Raw genomic sequence first — 21,610 nt, 5'->3', positions numbered from 1 at the left:
CATACAGGCCAATCTAGACACTCAGAAAATACCAAAACACAATAAAAAGTTACACTATAGCTAATGCAAACCAATGAAGAAAGCGCCCAGAGAAATGAAATGAAAGGACAAGGAACACCAGTCAGTTTTCCCTATGATCAATTTAGTCTTGAACATAAAATAAGTTTGAATTACATACCAAGTTTGAATCTATATAACAGTCTTTATTCTGACCTAAGACAAAGTTCCTCCCATAAGAAGAAAGATAACTTAGACTAAACTCTGGCATTCAGATAAGAACAATCAATACTAATGGCTACCATTTATGGAGTATTTACACAGAGCATGACACTGAATTAAGGGATTTACCCAACCGATCTCACTGAATCCACATAAATTCATTTTTAATTTTCTAAAAATATATTTCTAATTGGCTGTCTGACTAAATTCGTACAATCATGAAAATTGCCAAAACACAAAGTGTGGCAAGAGTTTCAGGAAAGGACATATAACACTAGCTACTGGTATCGAAAGTTTCTGTTCAAGCTACCATTCATCCAAATGAACTGTTCCATAAAAATAATTGTATTTCCCATGGAGTATTTTAAATAACATGATCAATTCTAATATTTGAGATACATCTCTTAAGAGTTCAGGATTACAATCTGATAGCTACTAAATACCCAGTATGCCCAGAAATTTCATCTTCTCAAACCCATGTTTTTGAGAGCAAACATGTTCTTTATGCCATATCATGCTTTTTATGCCATAATAGAATCAATGATTCTTATATTTACATGGTCAAATTTTTGTCCAATTACATATAACAAAAGTCTTAAAAAGAATAGTGTGAGCTATTTTTAAATACATCATTAAAATTAATGTATTCACATGAAAAAAATTCTACCTACTAGATCTAAATATTTCAGCATTATTGATATAGTAATTATTACAAATAAACAAAAAATTAAAATAAACTTGAAATTTTATTTCTAGAAAATTTCTGAAATGTAATACTCAAAATCACAAACAAGCATGACATACAATAAGATATATGAATCATTGTCAAGACGTGGTGAATGGTTTCATTTTAACTTAATATAGTACAACTTGTAAAGACTTACAAAGGTTTTTAAGCATATTTCTGTCTTACTAGGCATATATTGGAAACAATATAATATAAATAAATGCCTAGTAAGATGAATAAAATCTCAGCCTCTTATAAAATAATGTCTTGAGCTGGGCGCAGTGGCTCACGTCTGTAATCCCAGCACTTTGGGAGACCAAGGCAGGCGGATCACGAGGTCAGGAGTTTGATACCAGCCTGACCGACATGGTGAAACCCCACCTCTAGTAAAAATACAAAAATTAGCTGGGCACGGTGGTGCATGCCTGTAATCCCAGCTACTCAAAGAGGCTGAGGCAGGAGAATCGCTTGAACCCAGGAGGCGGAGGTTGCAGTGAGCTGAGATGGCACCACCACACTCCAGCCTGAGCGACCGAGTGGGACTCTGTCTCAAAAAAAAAAAAAAAAAAAAAAAAAGTCTCATGGTTCTATGCATTAGAAAAATAACAGTTATAATACTTTTGTGATTTAAAATATATTATATTTTAAGCAAAAAAAAAGTTATGAAATGAAACACTTCCTTATCTGATGCCTTTACCTCAATTCCAAGCTTTATCTTGGAATCCTGAAATTCTCATGGGTTCTCCCGACCCCCCCCAAACAGTCTATTATTCTGATTTGCTATACTGTTCATCCTCTGTCTGCGGCATGACTTAAAAGTTCTTCTTGACTTTAGGTTCAGACTCTGTATTGTTAGAATATTAGTTAAAATTTTAATATAAATTTCCCACATCAAATGAGAAAATCTAAACAAGCAGTTATTCACAAGCGACTTTCTAGATTAAGAAAAAATGTGAATGAGCATGTTTTAAACAGTACAGTTGCTTAAATTTAGGCAACTGAAATGATTCAACAAATACTTGCCCATGTATGTACAACAGTCTAATATGTAGTTTCTCTAATAATCAATATACTATATTTTTGTCTATACAAGGTCACTGTATAGTGCTTCATAATCTTGCTAATTTAAACAAGTTAAACTTAGCATAAAGATTAAAAGCATAGGCTCTGAAGACAGACTTCCTACACTGAATCTCAGTTCAGCATCTCCTGTGTAAACTCGTAAGGGTTAATTGTTCTTAGCTTCATTAGTTTATATAATCAATAGATGAGGATCAAATCAGGGGAATAAAATTAGCTGTTTCTACATGTGCTACCTAAAAATCAATCTGACTCAGTTTTATCTCATTGTATTACAGAAACTGATGATGAGCTTAGTATAAATCTCTTACCATACAAAACTTAGTGGTGTGCTCATTCTGACTAATACAAGCACGTATAGTCTTTTACAGCACACATAACCACGGCTAAAATTCATCTGCTCCTCCTACACTGACTATGCAGCAGTTTCCAAAATATTTCATAACAAACTTCTCAGATACACAGAAAGGCATTTAATGCTTACTTGTGTGTTACCTGAGCAAATCTGTGCCCTACTGGAACATTTTAAAATTAAAGACTAGAAGGGTTTTAAAGTATTTTATTATCCTATGATTATTTTAATCTTCGTTGTGCTTTTCAGAAGCTCGAAAGCTTATAATCACCACTAGTCTATCAACACCCAAAAAGGCAAAGACTAGTTATAAATGCTTCCTAGGATTGGTAGATGTTACTACTTATTTCCAGTCTATGAACGATTAGATGAGCAAAGATATCTGAAAGCAAATTATCGTCTGAATGCAGTAATATGGAAAAGAAGGAATTACAGATGTAATTTATCCATCACAAGCAGATCCTAAACACTGATTATGTCTGTATTTTTGCAGAAAATTGAAAATGATAGAAAAGCTTCCTAGCTTTTCTGACTTTAATTTTCCATGTTTTACTTTGTGTAATTTACTGTCAGCTATTAACAGCAGATGCTTCTTGCCTTATTTGAGAACAGCCTGGACTTAAGTATAAGTGATTCTGAAATCCAGAAGCCTACGCACTAGGTCTGAATTTTATGCAGAGAGATAAATTCTAACTTAAGATACTGGACTCATATGCGGTCTGGAGAAAACAGGGTCTTGGATCTCAACCTCATATTAACATAAACTAAAATATAAATATTGCTTAATAAATCTAGACAGCTTCAGAAGAATTTTGCTGGGCCTAAAATTGTGATCTAGGGTTAAAATATAGGTGGTTACCAACTGACCCATGATGATTCAGGGACAGCTGCCACAGTCTGGTGGCCTGTGGCTATGTGAAGTCTCTTATTGGGGATTCCCTCTAGTTCTTTTATTCCCACTTGTGGTGTCATAATTAATAGTGTGAGAGAGAGGGAAGGGGAAAAAGGAAAGATAAACCACCAGAGCCATTTCTTTCTCTCTTCCTCAAGTATCTCTTTCACTGACCCTGCAATTGCTGTTGAGAAACCTCCCCCTCCTAACCATTGCCACCACCACCTAATATACTAGTCTCCCTGTTAGTAACCAGCTCCTTGAGGACTGTAGTTAACATCTGCCTCCCTAAAGTTTGACATAGGAAGTACATAAGTTACATAACTTAAATTGTTGAATCCTTATCACCTCCTAATGGTTTTCTTCCTCATATCTGAGTTTTTACAACTGGTCTCTTGACCATATCCTATGATAAAATGCCAAAAACGAAACAAAACAAAACAAAACAAAAATTGAGTTTGATACTTTTATGATCTACCTGTTTCCCCATGGCTACTAGTATTTAGAAAACAACAGCAACAACCACACACCTGAAAATTCCCGAGAGAAGGAAGAATGGGGAGAAGCTGTTCATTAAGCTCTGCAGTAGACAGGGCCCAGAATCAATAAGCACTACATTCAAAAAACAAGCAGGCTGAGTCCTTAGAAACATGGGGGTCACTTGGAAGACATATTGACGACACCTTCCCACCCTAAAGGTTACACACGTGGGAAGCTTTAGACTCCAGCTCCTCACTGCATACCCTGTCTTTAGACCCTGCTGATTCTAAGCAAATGCCCTATTAAAGACTAGCTTCAAGAAACAGAAGCAGCCCAAAGTTAAAGCTGGGGAAAACTACACTGGCTCACAGCATGAGTTCCAGGAGTTTGGGAAAGGCCACCTCCCCTGCACTACGCAAGTTGAATTTCTGGAACCCTAAACTGAAATTTAAAATACATCTTTGCCACAGAAATAGTTTGACAAAAGCAGCTGGGGTCTGTGACTCTAGTAGTTCTCAAGATTTATGATAAGATAACACTTCTATGGAGCCTCTTGGGTTTAAATAATAACCAGGGTTTCCAAGGTACTGTTTGTACTGAACTATAACTCAAGCATCCTCTGGGCTACTTTGGCTTCTCAGGGTTGACCTGATGACTTAATCACCTTGCTTCTGTGGAAAAACATTTTCTAAACAATTAAACCTTTTGAATATGGCTTTTTATGCACTGGGGAGGCAGCTATACAGTTTATACAGTGACTACTTATCTGAGATGATTCATTTAAAATTTTTCCTATATGGCCATATATTTTACAACAGATACAACATCTTTGAAAGTTGGTGGCAGCATTCTTTCTGCTATTTTGGGTTCACTCCTTGACTCATTTGTTGACTTAAAATATAGTGATTACTTCTGAGTACTTACTGTTTTACGTCCTGTACTATAAATTTGTCTTGTATATTCATTTTTATTCTTAAGTACTGCTGTTAGTTATGTTTTCTTTGTCGAATCCTTAGAATATGCATATGGAAATTAAGAAGCAATGTTTTCCAGCAAACATAACAAAACAATTAAGAGTACAGGCTGTGAAATCAGATGACGAGGCTTCAAGTCCGTATTTTACTGGCTGACTGACCTTGCATGTATTACCTAACTTCTCTGTATTTCAGTGTGCCCATCTGTGAAATGGAAGTAACACCAGTAACTATCTCAATGAGATTTTATAGGGACAAAATACTATGAAAAAATGAAAAGCATTGAAAACACTGATTGACATATTAAATTTCAATAAATATTAACTCATGTTGTTATTCTACTCCGTACAGAAAAAATAAGAAAGTGTATTTGTGGAAGCAGCAGAAATACAAATCAAAGTACAGATTCTTTTGTCATATAAAATCATTTGGGACCTGTTTTTAATGACATGGCATTTCTGCTATATTCCAGTTATAAATATGTGACTGTTTATAGAAATATGAATAGTAGGCTGGGCGCAGTGGCTCACGCCTGTAATCCCAGCACTTTGGAAGGCCAAGGCGGGCTGGTCACCTGAGGTCAAGAGTTCAAGCCAGCCTGGCCAACATGGTGAAACCTCGTCTCTACTAAAAATGCAAAAATTAGCTGGGCATGGTGATACACGCCTGTAGGACCAGCCACTTGGGAGGCTGAGGCAGGAGAATTGCTTGAACGTGGGAAGTGAAGGTTACAATGAGCCAAGATCATACCACTGCACTCAAGCCTGGACAACAGAGTAAGACTCTGTCTCAAATAAATAAATAAATAAATAAGTACAGTTATAAGAGATAAAAAATGAAGCTGTTTTAGTTTTCTCTATAAGGAAAAATAAATCCATTTGTGATATGCCAGGTTTTATTTACTAAATAACCAAGACAGGAGAAGTGATGACAAGTTTGTCAAGATGAGAAGACTTCAGTTTCTCTTCAAAAGTGGTATCTCCTCAACCACCTCCCTTACCCAGATGCTTTCCAGAGAGACTTACTTAATTCTGAAAGTTTTATGAGGGGAAAAATAATCACTCTTTTATTCCAGAAATGGCCCTCCTGAACATCCATTTCCATTCTCCCCTTCTGTCTTACCTACCAGACTCCTGATTTCAATCAAGGCAACAGTTTTTTAAAATAACAATAAATAAAAACAAAACAAACAAGCATACAAAAAAATACTTCCTAGCAATCCCTGCTACCAAAATCAGTCAATAAGAGACTGAAAAATTACTGGCTGAAGCTCAGAGAACCTTTGCTTAAAAGGAGCCTGGCTGGGCTGAGTTATGGTGTCTTGCCTTTTCTGAGTCCTGCTAGACTAAGGATATGATGGCTGGCACTGCAGTGGCCACATTGCAATTTTGAAATAATCCTAAAGTTGGAAGCCATGTGCTCCTTAGGAACTAAGAGAGAAGGCACCTGAGTTCCAATGACTATAGAGTCGCCAAATAGACCTAGACGACTGACTGAAATATAAACCCCTAATTTGTTTATGCCAAATGCTGGGGATGGCGGGGGAGGTGTCTCTGTTATGCAAAGCTGAATCTAATTCTTCACAGACAAAATGTCTACATCACTTCTGTGTGACTATGGAAAGACATATTTAAGATCTGAACCAATAGTTCTAAAGATGGACAATTAGAAAGCTGGAAAGAACTCAGAGATAACAAAAGAAGAAATGTAATGGTCAGAGATGGCCAAGGCCCTCAGGAATCCAGAGGACAAACAGCCTGTCAACCAAATTAGAAGATATCAGGGGTTACACTGTTTAGTAATTATCAGCAATTTTCAAAACACAAGCTCACAGCATAGAAAGTTTTATCGCTAGCAAAAAAATCAAACTTTATCTCAAAGTGAAAATATTTCAAACATGTGCCAAAAATGTAGGGATGATGCTGTAGGTAGATGTGCATTTGATGATATTTGTATAAGAAACAGTATTAAATAAAAACTCTGTAGTTGTTGTTAGTATATTATAAATGAGCAATTGGCATAAGTCCTCACTAGAACCAAGCTTGTTTACAGTAAAATTCATGAAGAAATTACTATTCTAATCATCTATAATACTTCAAACAACTCAGAATTTCTATCAAGCCTTTCCAGTTGCTTTTACTTAAGTTGCTACATGCTAATAACTATCATTAGTGCTAATTCAAAGGCCATCTATCTAGTTATCCACTTCTACTGGCAGTCATGATTTTTGGCCTAGCTGTTAACATGGAAAATTGCTCACCTATCTAAAAGCACAGGATGTAGTACTGCTAAGTTAAAAACAAACAAACAAACAAACAAATTCAAATTTCCTCAATAGGATCTCTTTGGAAGAAAATAAGAAGCTTTGTCTAAGTCTGTGGGAAGGCAGAGACATTGCTCAGCATGAAAGGTAACGGATTAGCAATGTTGATAGCTGAAATCCTCTCCTTATCCTTGGCAAGGAAAATGACAAGATAAGCTTCCCAAACTAGGTCCCTAGGTGTCTGTGCTAGGTCTGAGAAACACTCCATTTCTCACCTTTCACCTGAACTGGGCATGTGTCATACAGTTCTTCAAAAGACAAGTCACCCCACACTGCATTGTCTCTTTTAAGTGAGAAACAGCCTTATACATGAAATTGTTTCAAGGGTACTCCGTGGAATTTTGAGTAGCTTCAGACATCTGAATTACAACAAAACTGAATTCAACTGTAAGTGCCACATTGCTTGAGGTCTAAATTGTTTTTAGTTTGTCACACTCACACAGTGAAGCAAGATTTCATGAGAAAAAAAGTAGACGCAGTGTACCAAAATCTTATAATATGAAACAAAATAAATAGTTCTAGAATTACTGTAGCAGGTAGCTTGATTCAAAACATGGTTTACAATTTATCTAGTAGTCTAAAAAACCTTTACTCATTAAAAGAAAAGTTTTCTAAAAAAGTTCTAACAATATAAACAGGCAAATGAATACAATTACTAGTTTCACCAAAGCAACTGCAGCTATTGAGAATTTCATTAAAGAAAGGTTTATGTCAGAGTGGATGACATTGCAGCATATTCACAGGATATTCTTTACAAAGCTGTGAAGTTTCTGCTTAGGGACCTTTTATATGAAACACACTGCTGCGCAGGTTATGCCTTATAGTTAGTTCATCTCCTAAGTCATTAGGAGAAAACAAGGAAGTGATATGTCAATCTGTCACTGAAAGACACATTGAATATATGTGCCAGCACAGTATATATAATAATCTGTCAAAGTTTTAATACATGGGAGATACCAGTGGTTAAAAACCAAACAACAAAAAAACTTCCTGGTAACAGTGATTCCAATTAGGACCCTACTAGATCAAAATTTTAATTGAAAATTGCATATTTAGTCTAAAACTTGCAGATATTTTATCAGGATTATCAGTGAAACTGGTTTTTAAAATATGATGAAAAGTCTATGCTTGGCGCTTAGAAAGAACAGCAGCAACACAGGCAATTTCTGGATTGAGGATAAACCATGCTAGCAACAGAGGATCTTCTAAAATTTAACTATAACCACCTTTGGGACTACTTTATCATGTCTAGTTATGCCATCCAATCCATATGTGACCATCTGGATACTTGATTTGCCTTACTGATTTTGAGTGTTTTAGTTGTTCATTTACCTGTATGTACATATATTTGTGTGCCTTCTAATACCTAATTTCCATACTTCATATATTATGCTAAGTCTGCAGAGGCTCTTTAAAACTGTTCTCAGTGCCCTTGATTGTATGCCACTTTGCAGTGGAATCTGATCTCAAATGTGTCTATGATAAATCTGATCAGGGGTGCTATTTATAGATAGATATCACTGTATATAGTGAAAAGAAATTTTAATTATCTTAAATAAAATTGCTTAATTTGATAAAGGAACAAGTGACTAAAGTTTTCAAAGGTAAAAGAATTTTGCTAGATTTTTTGAAAATAGATAGTAAATATAAAGGTTATATTCTCTTCCTCCCATCCCTAGTACCTGAAAAATTAATGGGTATTTGAAATAGAATTCAGTAAACAATAAGTCTATTTCTGTTGATCATATCGTAAAAGCTTTTTTTTTTTTTGAGGGTATAAATAACTTGGCAAATATTAAAATACATTCTGTAGGCTTTCTTTACATTGACTCCCCAAATTTTAGTTGAGAGCTCATGACTGAATAGGCAATTTGTCATTGATTTGAAACATCATTTTTGAAATATAATTTTCTAATGGTGGCTTGCAGTGTTAATATTTTTCTTTTCTTTTTTCCTATCTCTTTCACAAGCCATAGGGGAACATATTCCTCTTTGACATAAAATAATGCACCTTTGCAAATGTTCTGGATTTCTGATATAGCTAATACACCTAAATCTATAGCATGTAAGCAATTTAACTCTCAGATTGAATACACTCTTAGACTATTATAAATTAAAACTGCAATTGTAAAAGGAAAATTAGAGAAACTAAGTATTTAGAGTATTGTTTATATACTAGCACACATTATTACAGCTTTTGTTTTTTTACTGTTCTCGTTCTAATTCTGACATTCTTAATAAATACCTACATTCCTCCTTATCATGTATTCCCATTTTACTTAGCAATAGATTTATTATGATATAGACTTCTACATTTTCATACGGTATATTTAAATCTAATTATTTAAACCTTAAAATCATCAGTATGCAACCAAAATAGTCAGCTAATTTTCTTCCTATTATCTTTAGTAACATACCAATTGACTTCTTTTACATAAATGAATACTTTCTTGAACTGTTTGACTTACATCTTTTTTTAATGAAATAAATTCTCCTCTTCTAACTAGAAGTCTGCTATTAACGTAAGTCACCTGGGAGCCTGGCCAAAGTCTGAAGCAGCACAGCTGAAGGGTACAGCCATTTCATAGGGTCCTCTCAGAGAGTATTTGGTTTGCTTTCCTAACTTTCTAAAAATAGTAGATTACACAGGCCACCTCCATCTCATGGCTCAAGAACTCAGAAAAGGCTGGACTATGGATTTAAGCAATACACAGGACACATTTTATTAAAGAAGTCAGGATATTACAAGTTTTCTAAATTTTTTTCCGTTTACTCTGTGAGAGAATGCAAATGATCTAGCGGTTACTGGCATGGAAACCTCATAACGCTCCCAAATTTCAGAACTTCAAGCATGAGTCATACAGTTACTTTAACAGTTTTAAAATATGTTTTTGATCTATTTTAGCCACAAGACTGAATACAAGAGGACTGCTATCTGAAGGGAAGGATTCTAAATACTGTACAAAGAATCACATGTGTCAGTTATAAATATATACACACACACGTAAGAAACATGTTTTTTAACATAAATGCTTAATTACATATTCAAAATTGTTTTAATGCTTAACATAGTTATTTTACTAACATTTAAGAAGCTACTGTCCTGGGTATGAAGCTCCATCATAAATAAATTCATGTTTATTTTTTTCCTCTTATTCAAATTTAAAATATTTTACCAAGTTTTAGACACTGTAATTTAAATTTAAATTAAATTCAGTTTCTCTTAGAAAGACAAAGAAAAAGGACAAAGTTTGCATTGATTAGCTGCTGTAATGAGTTCATTTCATAAATACATTTAAAATCTTGAAATTATTTAAAGTCCTTGATGTGGCAGTTGAATCTTGTTAACCACATAGCATGTCATTAAGCAACCTTGCTGCTTTACTCAAAAAGGGACTCTTCTGTGGCCATAAGTGAGCAGCAACTAAAAAAATATTTTGAGATGGAAAAATAGCAACTGAATATTAATATTTCACAATGTTTCCAAATGTTGTAGAAGCAGGTCTTCTGTGAAACCACTCAATGTCACAGCCAAATTTAATGTCCTTCATTTTGCAGCTACGAGTGCACCATCAACTGTCTGTAGGATTAAAAATTGGATTTACTATTAATTGGGTCAAAACAGGGTTACTTATGGCCACAGCTGGTTACCGACAAGAGTAATTAGCTCTTTGCCCCTCATTTTATGGGTCTCAGTCTCTAATTACACCTGAATTCAGCCAGCATGAATTTAGGAATACACATTCACGGAGGTACAACCACTGTGCCCTTCACTGATGCCTCTCAAAGAACGGGTGAAGAAAGTCTCAATGGGAGTTTATAACTTTTGCTTATTGATCTTTAGGACGATGACATTAAGAAGAATCTAATATTTTTAAAATATTTTTGTTGTTAATATCTTCTTTCTGTTTAACTCTAAAGATCATATTCTTGGAATCTTTGGCAAAAACTTTAGCAAAATGAACAGCCTAAACTGGACCAGGAAACAATGAACTGAAACAATTAACTCATAACTCACCCTGATGTTATTAAAGAAAAGATTATTATAGCACTATATATTTTTAAAGACAAGATGGACCTATAAGACTTTTACTTCTCTACATATGTAGAAGTGATAGTGTCCTCCCCTCAAAGGTCCAAAGAATTAAATTAGGACATTAATATTCAAAAGCAATTTGATTAAACCAAGTAGGTTGAAAGTACCTAGGAACACATTTCTAGTCTTGACCTTGTGTGTCAAAATAAAGATATTTATGTTATCTTTTAAAAGACTCATTTTCAAATATGATACCTGAATTACAAATCCAATGACATTTTTGAATGTCAAGAAATACTAAAGTAAATATTTTAGTATTATGGTGCCCACAAAAGCTAACTTTTAACATTTCTAGCTAAGACTATTACAAATAAAAAAAATCACGATCTAACAGAAAATAAACTGCTAATTCACATTAGAATTTCTGAAGCTGGAAAAATCCAATAAACAACAGTACTTATGAGTTTCTACTTATTTATAAAACTCACATGCAACAAAGTTTGTGCCTCAGGTAAGGTGCTGTAGCAGCAGTTCAGCACCTTACTTCTAGTTACATTTTCCACAAAATGTGTGGCTCTGGCCTTAAAATAAAATGCCCACAAAATAAAAAGAAAATCCAAAATGTCAAAATTTTAAAAGAGTAAAAAGTCTATCCAAGTTTAGCTGATTTTAAATCTGCTTCTCTTTTGCAACTGTACAATGCCTTTACCAACAAAAAAAAATCATCCTCATTCAGCTATTGCCATGGCCTTATATATAATATATGCATATGCTAAACACTCACAGGTAGCTACATTTACCATTTCCAGGGACAGACACTCACTTTGCCATTACTAAGTGAAAAATATGTCAACACTCTCTGCCCTAGCAAAAAAAAACATGCAGTGAAAGGACTGATAAAGTTATTCATAACAAAGTTTGGCCAGACTTGATTCTACTGCTTCTCGTAAAGTTCCCCAGCCCAACATCATCAACACACTGTGTAACTAAACTATGAACAAAGCAATCCATAATCTCATACGCAGAGAACTGTATGTCCACATACCCCTCATTCAATCACTGAATATCCTTAAAAGAATATAATAGTTACTCACTTTCAATGAATCAAAGCAGGCGATTACTCGTCCATTTTCAACTTGGCAGCTTTTCGAAGGATGTGCAAATTTACATTCCGTGTCTGGCCGTGAGCAAGTCCCCCTCTGGAACTCTCTACATACTTCCAGTGTAAGCCATTTTGTGTCCCGAATTGGTGTGACACTAACAGCCATGTTTAGATTTTACAGGTAGTTAAATGTTTCAGTGAAACCAGCAAACCCAACCCCCCCCCAAAAAAGAGCAACAACCAAAAAAAAAAAAAAAAAAGCTGAACTGATGATGAAAATGTCCCCTCAAAATACTTTTTCCCCACTCCCTGCTTTAAAAGTACATGGAAAATTGTGTCGTCAATATCAAGGAAAAGATCTCCCACTAGAAATTCACAGCATGAAACTGTTAATTCAAAGAGGTTTTGGTTTTTAGAGAAATACTAGGATTGTAAGTAGATGAACGTTTAAAAGTAGGGCCTGGTATCAGCCTTGTGCTCTCAGTAACCCCTTCCCAGTGCCAATTTGGAGCCCAAAATGCAAGCATGAAAACGTGGCAGACCCTTTGACACCGAATTTCCAAGCTGCTTTCAGCAAAGTTGTCTGAAAGGGAATCTCCTCACAGCTGAATTTGCAATGGAGTTTGGTGGTGCAATCGGTATTGATTAGTTTGGCATAGACAGATGCAGCAGTTTAGAGCAAAATCGAGAAAATGATTTTTTTTTCCTCCTTGATTTCCTGGCAGAAGATATCTTACTTTTTCAGCAAACTTTTCTTTTAACACTAAAGCAGCCTAGGGCAATGCCAGATACTTAGAGCTTTTCTCTTGATTATAAGTAGAAATGGGGGTGTCTGGGCTAGAGGTGGAGGGTGGATGTGCTGTCGTCACAGTCTAGCTGGCAGCAAGCAAGGCAAAAGCAGAGACTGCTCTAGAAGCGGTTCCAAGCAGCAGAGACGTCAGGAAAGGCACTTCTTAGTACCAACCTGTAGAAAAAAGAGATAGGTTAAGATTTACTAAGTAGCACTTCACTGATGTCCTACAGTATCACAACCATGCCATGTGATACCAGACTAAGTAATATTCAAGTCAGCCTCTCTCTCTCTCCCACATATACACACACAAAATACTTACAGTGAGGCATATTGCAGCCAGCCATCGTAGATTTATTAAAAAAAGGGGTCGTTTCCCCTTGTGAAGCAACGCATGATAGAGAGATAACCAATCACAGATAGTGTTGCAGCAATATTCTGGGCAGAAAGCCAATAGTGTGGGTTGTCTTATGAAAGGTCGCGCCTGTCAGACGTTCATTACTATGCTATAAGCACAGAAAATGTCCATCAGATGTGACTTATTCCACTGCAAGAGGACGAGCATGTGGGTTTTGAATTTACCCAACATGCAGTTAGTGGACTAAACCATGTTAGTTTCAAAACAGCTTCTCAGACAAGTCTAAGCACTTGAAGATCATTACCGGGGAATAAAAAGCAAGGTTTAAAAATTGCAGCTGACTTCCAAGCTGCTTTCCCTCCGGCTCTGCGCAGGGACGCACTGAACAGCCTGCTCCTGCTGTCCTGACACGTGAATAAAAAAGGAAAGGGGTGTTTACAAATGGTACATTCTCCTGACCTATCCAATTCACTTCCTTCTAAAGCCCAAGTCCTGCCCCTCCACTGAAAACAGCACTCATACTGTAAAACTATTCCATTGAGCCCGCAGACACTTTGTCAATATATCACAGGCAGGCAAGATATGAACAAAAGCATCCTTTATTCGTACATTTTTAAAGCAGAAGCTGAGGTCATGTGGGGAAAATAAGGAGTGCAGTGTTGTCAGTGTGTCTGGTAAATCTGAAGTCAACCTCAAGGGAGAAAGTGATTCCATCGCAGAAACATTAAATATTAAGTGAGCAATTTGATTTGAGCAGCGTAATGCACTTCAGAAGTACAATTCCAAACAAAGCTGGAGGGTGGGGGATGAGGGATCCCCTTTTGCCTGATGATCAGTTAACTCAGCAACACAAGACTACTTCTTAGAGCAGGGCATTTTTACTTTTAAAAACTTACTTCCTCTATCAGGATTTTTCTTCTTCTTTTTTTTTTTTTTTGAATGTTGCCAATGAGGAAAACAAGGCTTTAAAAAGTAAAATTTTCACGTTTTAAAGAGGCAATGACACAGTATGATAACTAGTATTTGATGATACTTCTTCATGAGCCAAAACTGCTCTATTGGCATATGGTAAATTTATAATTTTTGGAAATTAGAGTATAGGCTATAAATACATACGTATGTTAAAAAACACGAACATCTAGAACTTAAATTGTTTAAGATTAATATTGCCATTTTAACACTAATTTTCGTTTAAAAAACTACTTTCCAAAACTATTTGGAAAATACTATAGTAAGACTACAACTTTTGATAGAGATTAAAAAAATCAATCAAGCTTGGTGGATCACGCCTGTAATCCCCACACTTTGGGAGGCTGAGGTGGGTGGATCACAAGGTCAGGAGTACAAGACCAGCCTGGCCAACATGGTGAAACCCCATCTCTATTAAAAATACAAAAATTAGCCAGGCATGGTGGTGGCAACTATAATCCCAGCTACTCAGGAGGCTGAGGCAGAAGAATCACTTGAACCCGGGAGGCGGAAGCTGCAGTGAGCTGAGATTGCACTACTGCACTCCAACCTGTGTGACAGAGCAAGACTCTGTCTAAAAAAAAAAAAAAAACCCATGGCTGGGCACAGTGGCTCATACCTGTAATCCCAGCACTTTGGGAGGCTGAGGCAGGCAGATCACGAGGTCAGGTGTTCAAGACCAACCTGGTCAACATGGCAAAACCCCATCTCTAAAAATACTAAAATACAAAAAATTAGCCAGGCATGGTGGCGGGCGCCTGTAATCCCAGCTCCTTGGGAGGCTGAGGCAGGAGAATCACTTAGAACCTGGGAGGTGGATGTTGCAGTGAGCCAAGATTGCGCCACTGCACTCCAGGCCGGAAGGAAGTGTGAGACTCCATCAAGAAGAAGAAGAAAAAAAAAAAAAAAAAAAAAAACCTCATCCCCAGTGTTCAAGAAATATTTTGGTTTTCAAAAAAGTTTCTAGGTCTTAATGCTAGTTTCTATTTAAAAAAAAAAAAAAAAAGGTCCAGTCATAAACTGTAAGCTGTGTCTATCTTCCTGAAAGTTTGTTCTGCATTAAGAATTACTCAATGATTTCATGCCTTGAGAATGGACCACCTGCATCGTCAACAATTTCTTTACTCCTTCTCTTCAGAATCTTCAAGTGCCTCACATGTAACTATTTTTTTCCTCTAAAGCCAGCTAAGATGTCACTTCCTCCAAAAAGCTACCAAGACGTCATTATCCCCATCTCTATCCATCCATATCTTAGTACTGCCTTCTCTGAATTATCTCTGCACCTATGCCCTATACAGTGTTTTATTTCCTTATATATCTGACCCACTAGACCATATGTTTTTAAGGACAGAAAAAATATATTATTCATCTCAATAACCCCATGGCTTAGCATAGTGATGCAAAATAGATGGAGTTCCAAAAATATTGGTAAATTAAATTATCAATTGCTGCATCAGGATTTGGATTACCTCTAGGGTACAAAATATACAAACACACACACGAACACATATATGAATACAACACATGAACACTGAAACATACATTTGAAAACACACACACACACACACACACACACACACACACCATCATTGCCTCTATAAATTATTATGTTCCAGGGTCATGTAGGCCCTTTCACTGCCTCACAATCTAGCCCTGTCCTTGGACACCTATCTCATTGCACACAGCAGCTTTTCTAAAACTTCATTACTCTTTCTCCATGTTCATTAGCAACAGTGGATAATAATATTATGTGTCACGAATATTTCATAGCCTAACAGTAGCCCTTAAGCATGAACTTTTTCTCACCTTCCTACCCACGAGTCTGTAACCTATCCTTCTGTATCTTTCTTGGTCTCCCAGTTCTCCCTCCTCCTGCCCACAATTAAGCTTCCACAAGCCTCCACCTTGACTCATTCATTCTCAAGACCTAGCTCTTTTTCTGCCTCCTCTATACATGCACGCCCTGTCTTTCAGCAGTTCCTTCTCTTAGCTTCCAAATGTGCTGAAGAAACTCCAACATGCAGACGGTGACATGGCAGGAGGAAGAGGACCCTGCCCTGGCTAGCATCCTCCTCTTCCTAATGCACTTAATCCATCCTTCCCAGGCAACTATCTAAAGAGTCATCTACCATGCTGTTTTTCTGCTTCTTCCTTTCCCATTCACTTCTGAATTCTTATCAGTCTGACTTTCACACCCATTACTTTACTGCTCAGCAAAGGTCATCAATGCTGTCAGGAAAGCCAAGTCCAAAGACTATGTGTTTTGTTCTTGCCTTTACTTGACCTGTAACATGATTTACAACTCCCTCTTTCTTGAACCTTTCCCTTTTAACAAACTGACACATTTTATCTTGTTGCTTCTCTCAGTGCTGTACCTCTTGTATCCCCCCTGGAGAGGAGTTGCTGAGGGTTCTTCGCAGGTGCCAAGACATGTGTGAGCTCCTGGGACTTGTTACGTGCTAACTCCCTGTTTGGTTTGACACACACTTCTTCACCCCTGCAACTTGGCAAATTCCTTCTCCTTGTTTAAATTGCTGTTCAAAAATCACCTTCTCTATAGGACTGGGTCAACTATGCTAAACATTATTCCATCTCAGAATGTTTTTGGTACTTTGCATCTCTTCGTACCTCTCCCCCTCAATGTTATATATGCCCTGACAACAGGGTGTAGGTCCAGTGTCCCCCATCACACAGTTCTTAGAACATAACAGATCTTTTTTTAAAATGTTTGATAAATGAGTAAACTTCATTCATACTTACAGAAATAAACATGTATGGGAGGATGTGGTCCCAACACTGACAAAATAGATTGTTTAATCATGATCTATGGCATCCAGACAATACAGGTAAGAAGACTGGTACCCCAAGAAATATCTGCATTGCTTGGTAGTCATATCTAAATACAACTAAAAATTTATTTCTAGAGTTGATTATTTTTCTTTTTTGCCAGGTTACAGACAATCCCTCAAGTACAAAATATACTTTGATTACTAAAATGTTTGCAAATCAGTGTTCTATTTATTTTCTGTAGCAGAGAAATTCTATTTACTTCAAAAGTGCTATTGAAAGCATTATTAACATAGATTTGTACCATTTAATTGTAAAGGACATAGACAAGGATGATAATCAAAGTATTAATAATTCGTTCAGGCATAGACACTGAACAATTAAAACAGATACTGGCCATTATGCATTAGTCTAGCTGGACCTGATAATGTATGTGCCTGCCCTTGATATAGGGCACTGTGGGTAACAAACTCAAATTATATCCTATAGATCAATTTCACTAAACTGCTGATATCAGATTATTGTTTTATATTCCTTCTCTATATTAAAAAAAGAATTTCAAAAAATAGAAATCTCTTTTGGTAAATTAAGATTTTATAGAATTTGGATCAATATTGAATTCACAAAACATTAACTAAGTAATGGGGTTTTGGTTCTATAGATAGATATAATGTTTAAAGATATGTGGGTAATGTCCAGATTATGAGAATTCTTGCAAACATATTTGGCCTAAAATAAATTTTGTCTGTAAATAATCATTAAAGGAAAGATTTCTACTAATGGGTACATTGCTTCTGAGGTAAATATCTGACCTATATTTCAATACATTATAATAAACTTCTCTGAACAACAAAAATATTGTAAGAATCAAACTTAAGGCCGGGCACGGTGGCTCACGCCTGTAATCCCAGCACTTTGGGAAGCTGAGGCAGGCAGATCACGAGGTCAGGAGATCAAGATCACCCTGGCTAACACGGTGAAACCCCATCTCTACTAAAAAATACAAAAAATTAGCTGGGCGTGGTGGCGGGTGCCTGTAGTCCCAGCTACTCGGGAGGCTGAGGCAGGAGAATGGCGCGAACCTGGCTGGCAGAGCTTGCAGTGAGCTGAGATCACGCAACTGCACTCCAGCCTGGGTGACAGAGCGAGACTCCGCCTCAAAAAAAAAAAAAAAAAAAAAAAAGAATCAAACTTAAAAATCTGAATAATAGCTAACAGCAGTCCCTCTTTAACCTACTGATCACATTCCAAATGCTATAGTTTCTTGCTTTATCTGACATCATCTACAACACTAATATTCTGCCACAAGAACCAATTTCTTTTTGAATGATATCAGAAATCATGTATATATTCTACTTTAAGATAAATACAAGGGAGAAAATAAAAAGGAAAGAAATGAAAATTTGAAATGACAGAGATAATAAAAACTGAGAAAAGGATAAAGAAGAATGAAATTATTCTTATTCTTTCAACAATTATTCTTAAAAATTACATATATATATATATATGGCTTCATATGAATGCCTATTTAAAAGTCACATACCTACTGCTATAGAAGATAAAGAGATGCTTACAAGGTATGAAAATGAAATTCTCTTTTGGAGAACTGGATGGCCTCTATGAGCAAGGTTAAATTTCTTGCTCACATATGTTTACTAATCATTGCAAAAGTTCTTCTAAAGCAAATATAGGCAATCAGTCCAGTTACATCCCAGAGTAGTTAGCTGGTAATTTTGAAGAATTTAATATGCTTTTAATGTTGGTATAAGTTATATATTGAGGAAGTTAACTAAGTAATTTTTTGAGGTCCTTTATTATGATTTTTGTTTATTAAGATAGTTTCAATCTAACTGAAAGAGATGGCTAACTTCACCCTGTAAGTTTGGAGTTGATAAGAAAGAACCCCTTGCCCAAAACCACAACTTCTTCCCCTGGCTCACTGGTGTCAACAAGTCCATAATTAGCAATGCAGTTCTTTAGTAAACTAAGTTTGCTCACACAATTATTCCCAGGGTTTGTCCCAAATATTAACAGAGATTTCCATATACCAACAACCAACTTAGCATTTCTGGAGGCTGTACAGCCATCTCTGTATTCACTAAGGTGCTAAGTAGAGTAACAAAGATGTTATACATTATATGGGAAAAAATGTCATCTGAATGAGTTAATGCAGCCTTCAGCACTATTCAACTCCACATAGCAAAAAGCAGAGGTAAGTATTTCTCAGTGAGGGGTAAGCACACTACCAGCAGTACCCATGGCAATTTCAGGTGATGCACAAACAACATAATTTTAACAGATGGATTAGAATGCTAAAACTAGTGTGTCCGGTCTGTGATTACATCAATATTATAACTTAGGAAAAAATTAAAGTTTAATTTACAAATTTAAAGGGCCGGGCACCGTGGCTCACGCCTGTAATCCAATACTTTGGGAGGCTTAAGTGGAGGATTGCTTGAGGCTAGGTGTTCGAGACCAGCCTGAACAACATAGTAAGACCCTATATCTACAAAAGTACAAAAATTAGCCAGGCAGGGTGACAAATGCCTGTAGTCCCAGTTACTTAGGAGGCTGAGGCAGGAGGACTGCTTGAGCACGGGATGTCAAGGCTGCAGTAAGCCATGATCACACCACTGCACTCCAACCTGGGCAACAGAGTGAGACCCTGTCTGAAAAAAAAAAAGGATTAATTAAGTAAATTTTTAAAAAAGATTTAAAGAATATATACATATACACACAAATATACCTAACAGACTATATATAAATAAAAATCATGAAGGAGATATGTAATGACTAAGTTTTAGCAATACTGCAAAGAAAAAGATAACTTTCCATCACACATCCTCTGGAATGGCATAGAGACTGCCAATGTGGCCTGCTGGTCTGCCACATTTCAGACTAGCTGCTGCCAAGAAAGGAAGATTGTGTTTACAACTCAAATAAGTAATCTAAGCTCTGTCGAAGCAGTCTTTTAGAATTCTGATCCATTCAACAGTTTGGTTCCCTAAATCACCTAGTGGTCTACTGTAGGAAGGATAATGAAGGAGTGTTGGTTAGGTGACACACTACTGCCAAAGATTAGAATTCCAGAGGCAACTAAACTGCATTCAAATTAGAAAATGATTGTTGATCCTTAAGTATTTATATTTAGGACAAAACAGAACATAAAGCTTCTATGCAGACAATGATTTAAAAGTGAATTTTGAATTAATTCCTGTATCAGGCAAAATTTTTAAAAATGTAAAAGGTTTAAGCTCACTAGAAGATAATTATCACAATGAATCACTGCACTTTGCATAGTAGCTCTATACCCCAATAGGCCTTCGTCCAAGTCCCTACTGCAAAGTTATCTTCTTAGAAGATTTTCAGGCCACCATCCAAAGCACCCAACCTTCTGTTCCTCCCAACAGCAGTCCAGATTCGTTTTGAGAGAAGTACATAACATTACACTTCCAGCCTGAGCAACACAGTGAGACCCCATCTCTACAGAAAACAAATTTTAAAATATTAGCCACACATGATGGCATGTGCTTGTGGTCCCAGCAACTTGGGAGGCTGAAATGGGAGTACTGCTTGAGCCCAGGAGATCAAGACTGCAGTAAGCTATGACTGAGCCACTGCACTCTAGCCTAGGTAACAGAGTGAGACCTCATCTAAAAAAACAAAACAAACAAAAAAACCCCACCTAATACTGCATAGTACTGTGAAGAAAGCAGAGTAATATTACACACTTATCTCGCTATCTGCTTATCATTTGCCTTTGCCACAAAAATGTAAGCTCCATGAGAGAAGGCAGTGGTTACACTAGTTCTCCATTAATAGAAACAGATCACCAAAACAGTGCCTGGCCCAGAGGAAGCAAACAATTAATATTTGTGGTATGACTGAATATTTTTCTTAGTATATCAGACTAGTTTGTATTTTCGACAAATTACAATGCTTAAGCTATATGGTTTAGTATATTGGGAATGTCACCTTTATAAGTGAATGAAACCAGCATCAAACGTCACTCATTGGAAAGAGAACATGAGGCGATGAAGTTAAAATAGCAACATATTTAAATACCTCCTTGATTATGAAGTTGAAGAAAGATATTTTGAGCCACAGAATATTCGAAACAGATTTATGTGGCTTTGCAAATTTAAAATATTTAAATAATTATCTGTGAAATTCTGACAGAACCAGTCTTCAATTCCAGCAAAAGAAACACTGCATTTTTTCTGATGCTATTCAAAGAGGAAGTATTTTAACATTTCCTTCTACAAGAAGGTATAATGAGATAAAACTGTGAATGCTACTTAATTGTTCAACAAGAGAAAGCACTACTCCTAATTAGTGTTTTATTTACCTATACATTACACAAAGACATTATCTTGTTAGCCTCAGGTAGACATATCTGATCTGTCCATATCATTTAATATTTCAAAATAGTAAATAGGGAATCAGAACACAGACTGCAGCAAAATTTAAAATGCTGTTATGTGCTCAAGAGCTAAATGGTAGAAAAATCAAATCTCATCA

At 36.3% G+C, this 21,610-nt stretch overlaps 1 protein-coding gene across 48 annotated transcripts in view; it reads right to left on the bottom strand.

The window, feature by feature from the left end:
* The window catches only part of MBNL1 (muscleblind like splicing regulator 1), a 219,003-nt gene that overhangs the window by 152,858 nt on the left and 44,535 nt on the right, over positions 1-21,610 (bottom strand). For 24 of the 48 annotated variants that reach the window (XM_054483043.2, XM_054483048.2, XM_063662358.1 and 21 more), the window contains one exon: positions 12,178-13,149. The exons of 16 other annotated variants lie outside the window; for them this stretch is intronic. In XM_054483043.2, coding sequence (XP_054339018.1) covers positions 12,178-12,351 — 174 coding nt within the window. In that variant the 5' untranslated portion in view covers positions 12,352-13,149. Of the gene's footprint in view, positions 1-12,177; positions 13,150-13,297; positions 13,770-21,610 lie in introns of those variants that run through there. 8 more of the 48 variants (XM_054483047.2, XM_063662357.1, XM_054483050.2 and 5 more) reach the window with 5 other exon arrangements.

This window comes from Pongo pygmaeus, chromosome 2, assembly GCF_028885625.2.
Source record: "Pongo pygmaeus isolate AG05252 chromosome 2, NHGRI_mPonPyg2-v2.0_pri, whole genome shotgun sequence".
NCBI lineage: Eukaryota > Metazoa > Chordata > Mammalia > Primates > Hominidae > Pongo > Pongo pygmaeus.
The sequence above is the reverse complement of the archived record's forward strand: the minus strand, read 5'-3'. Positions and strand labels throughout refer to the sequence as shown.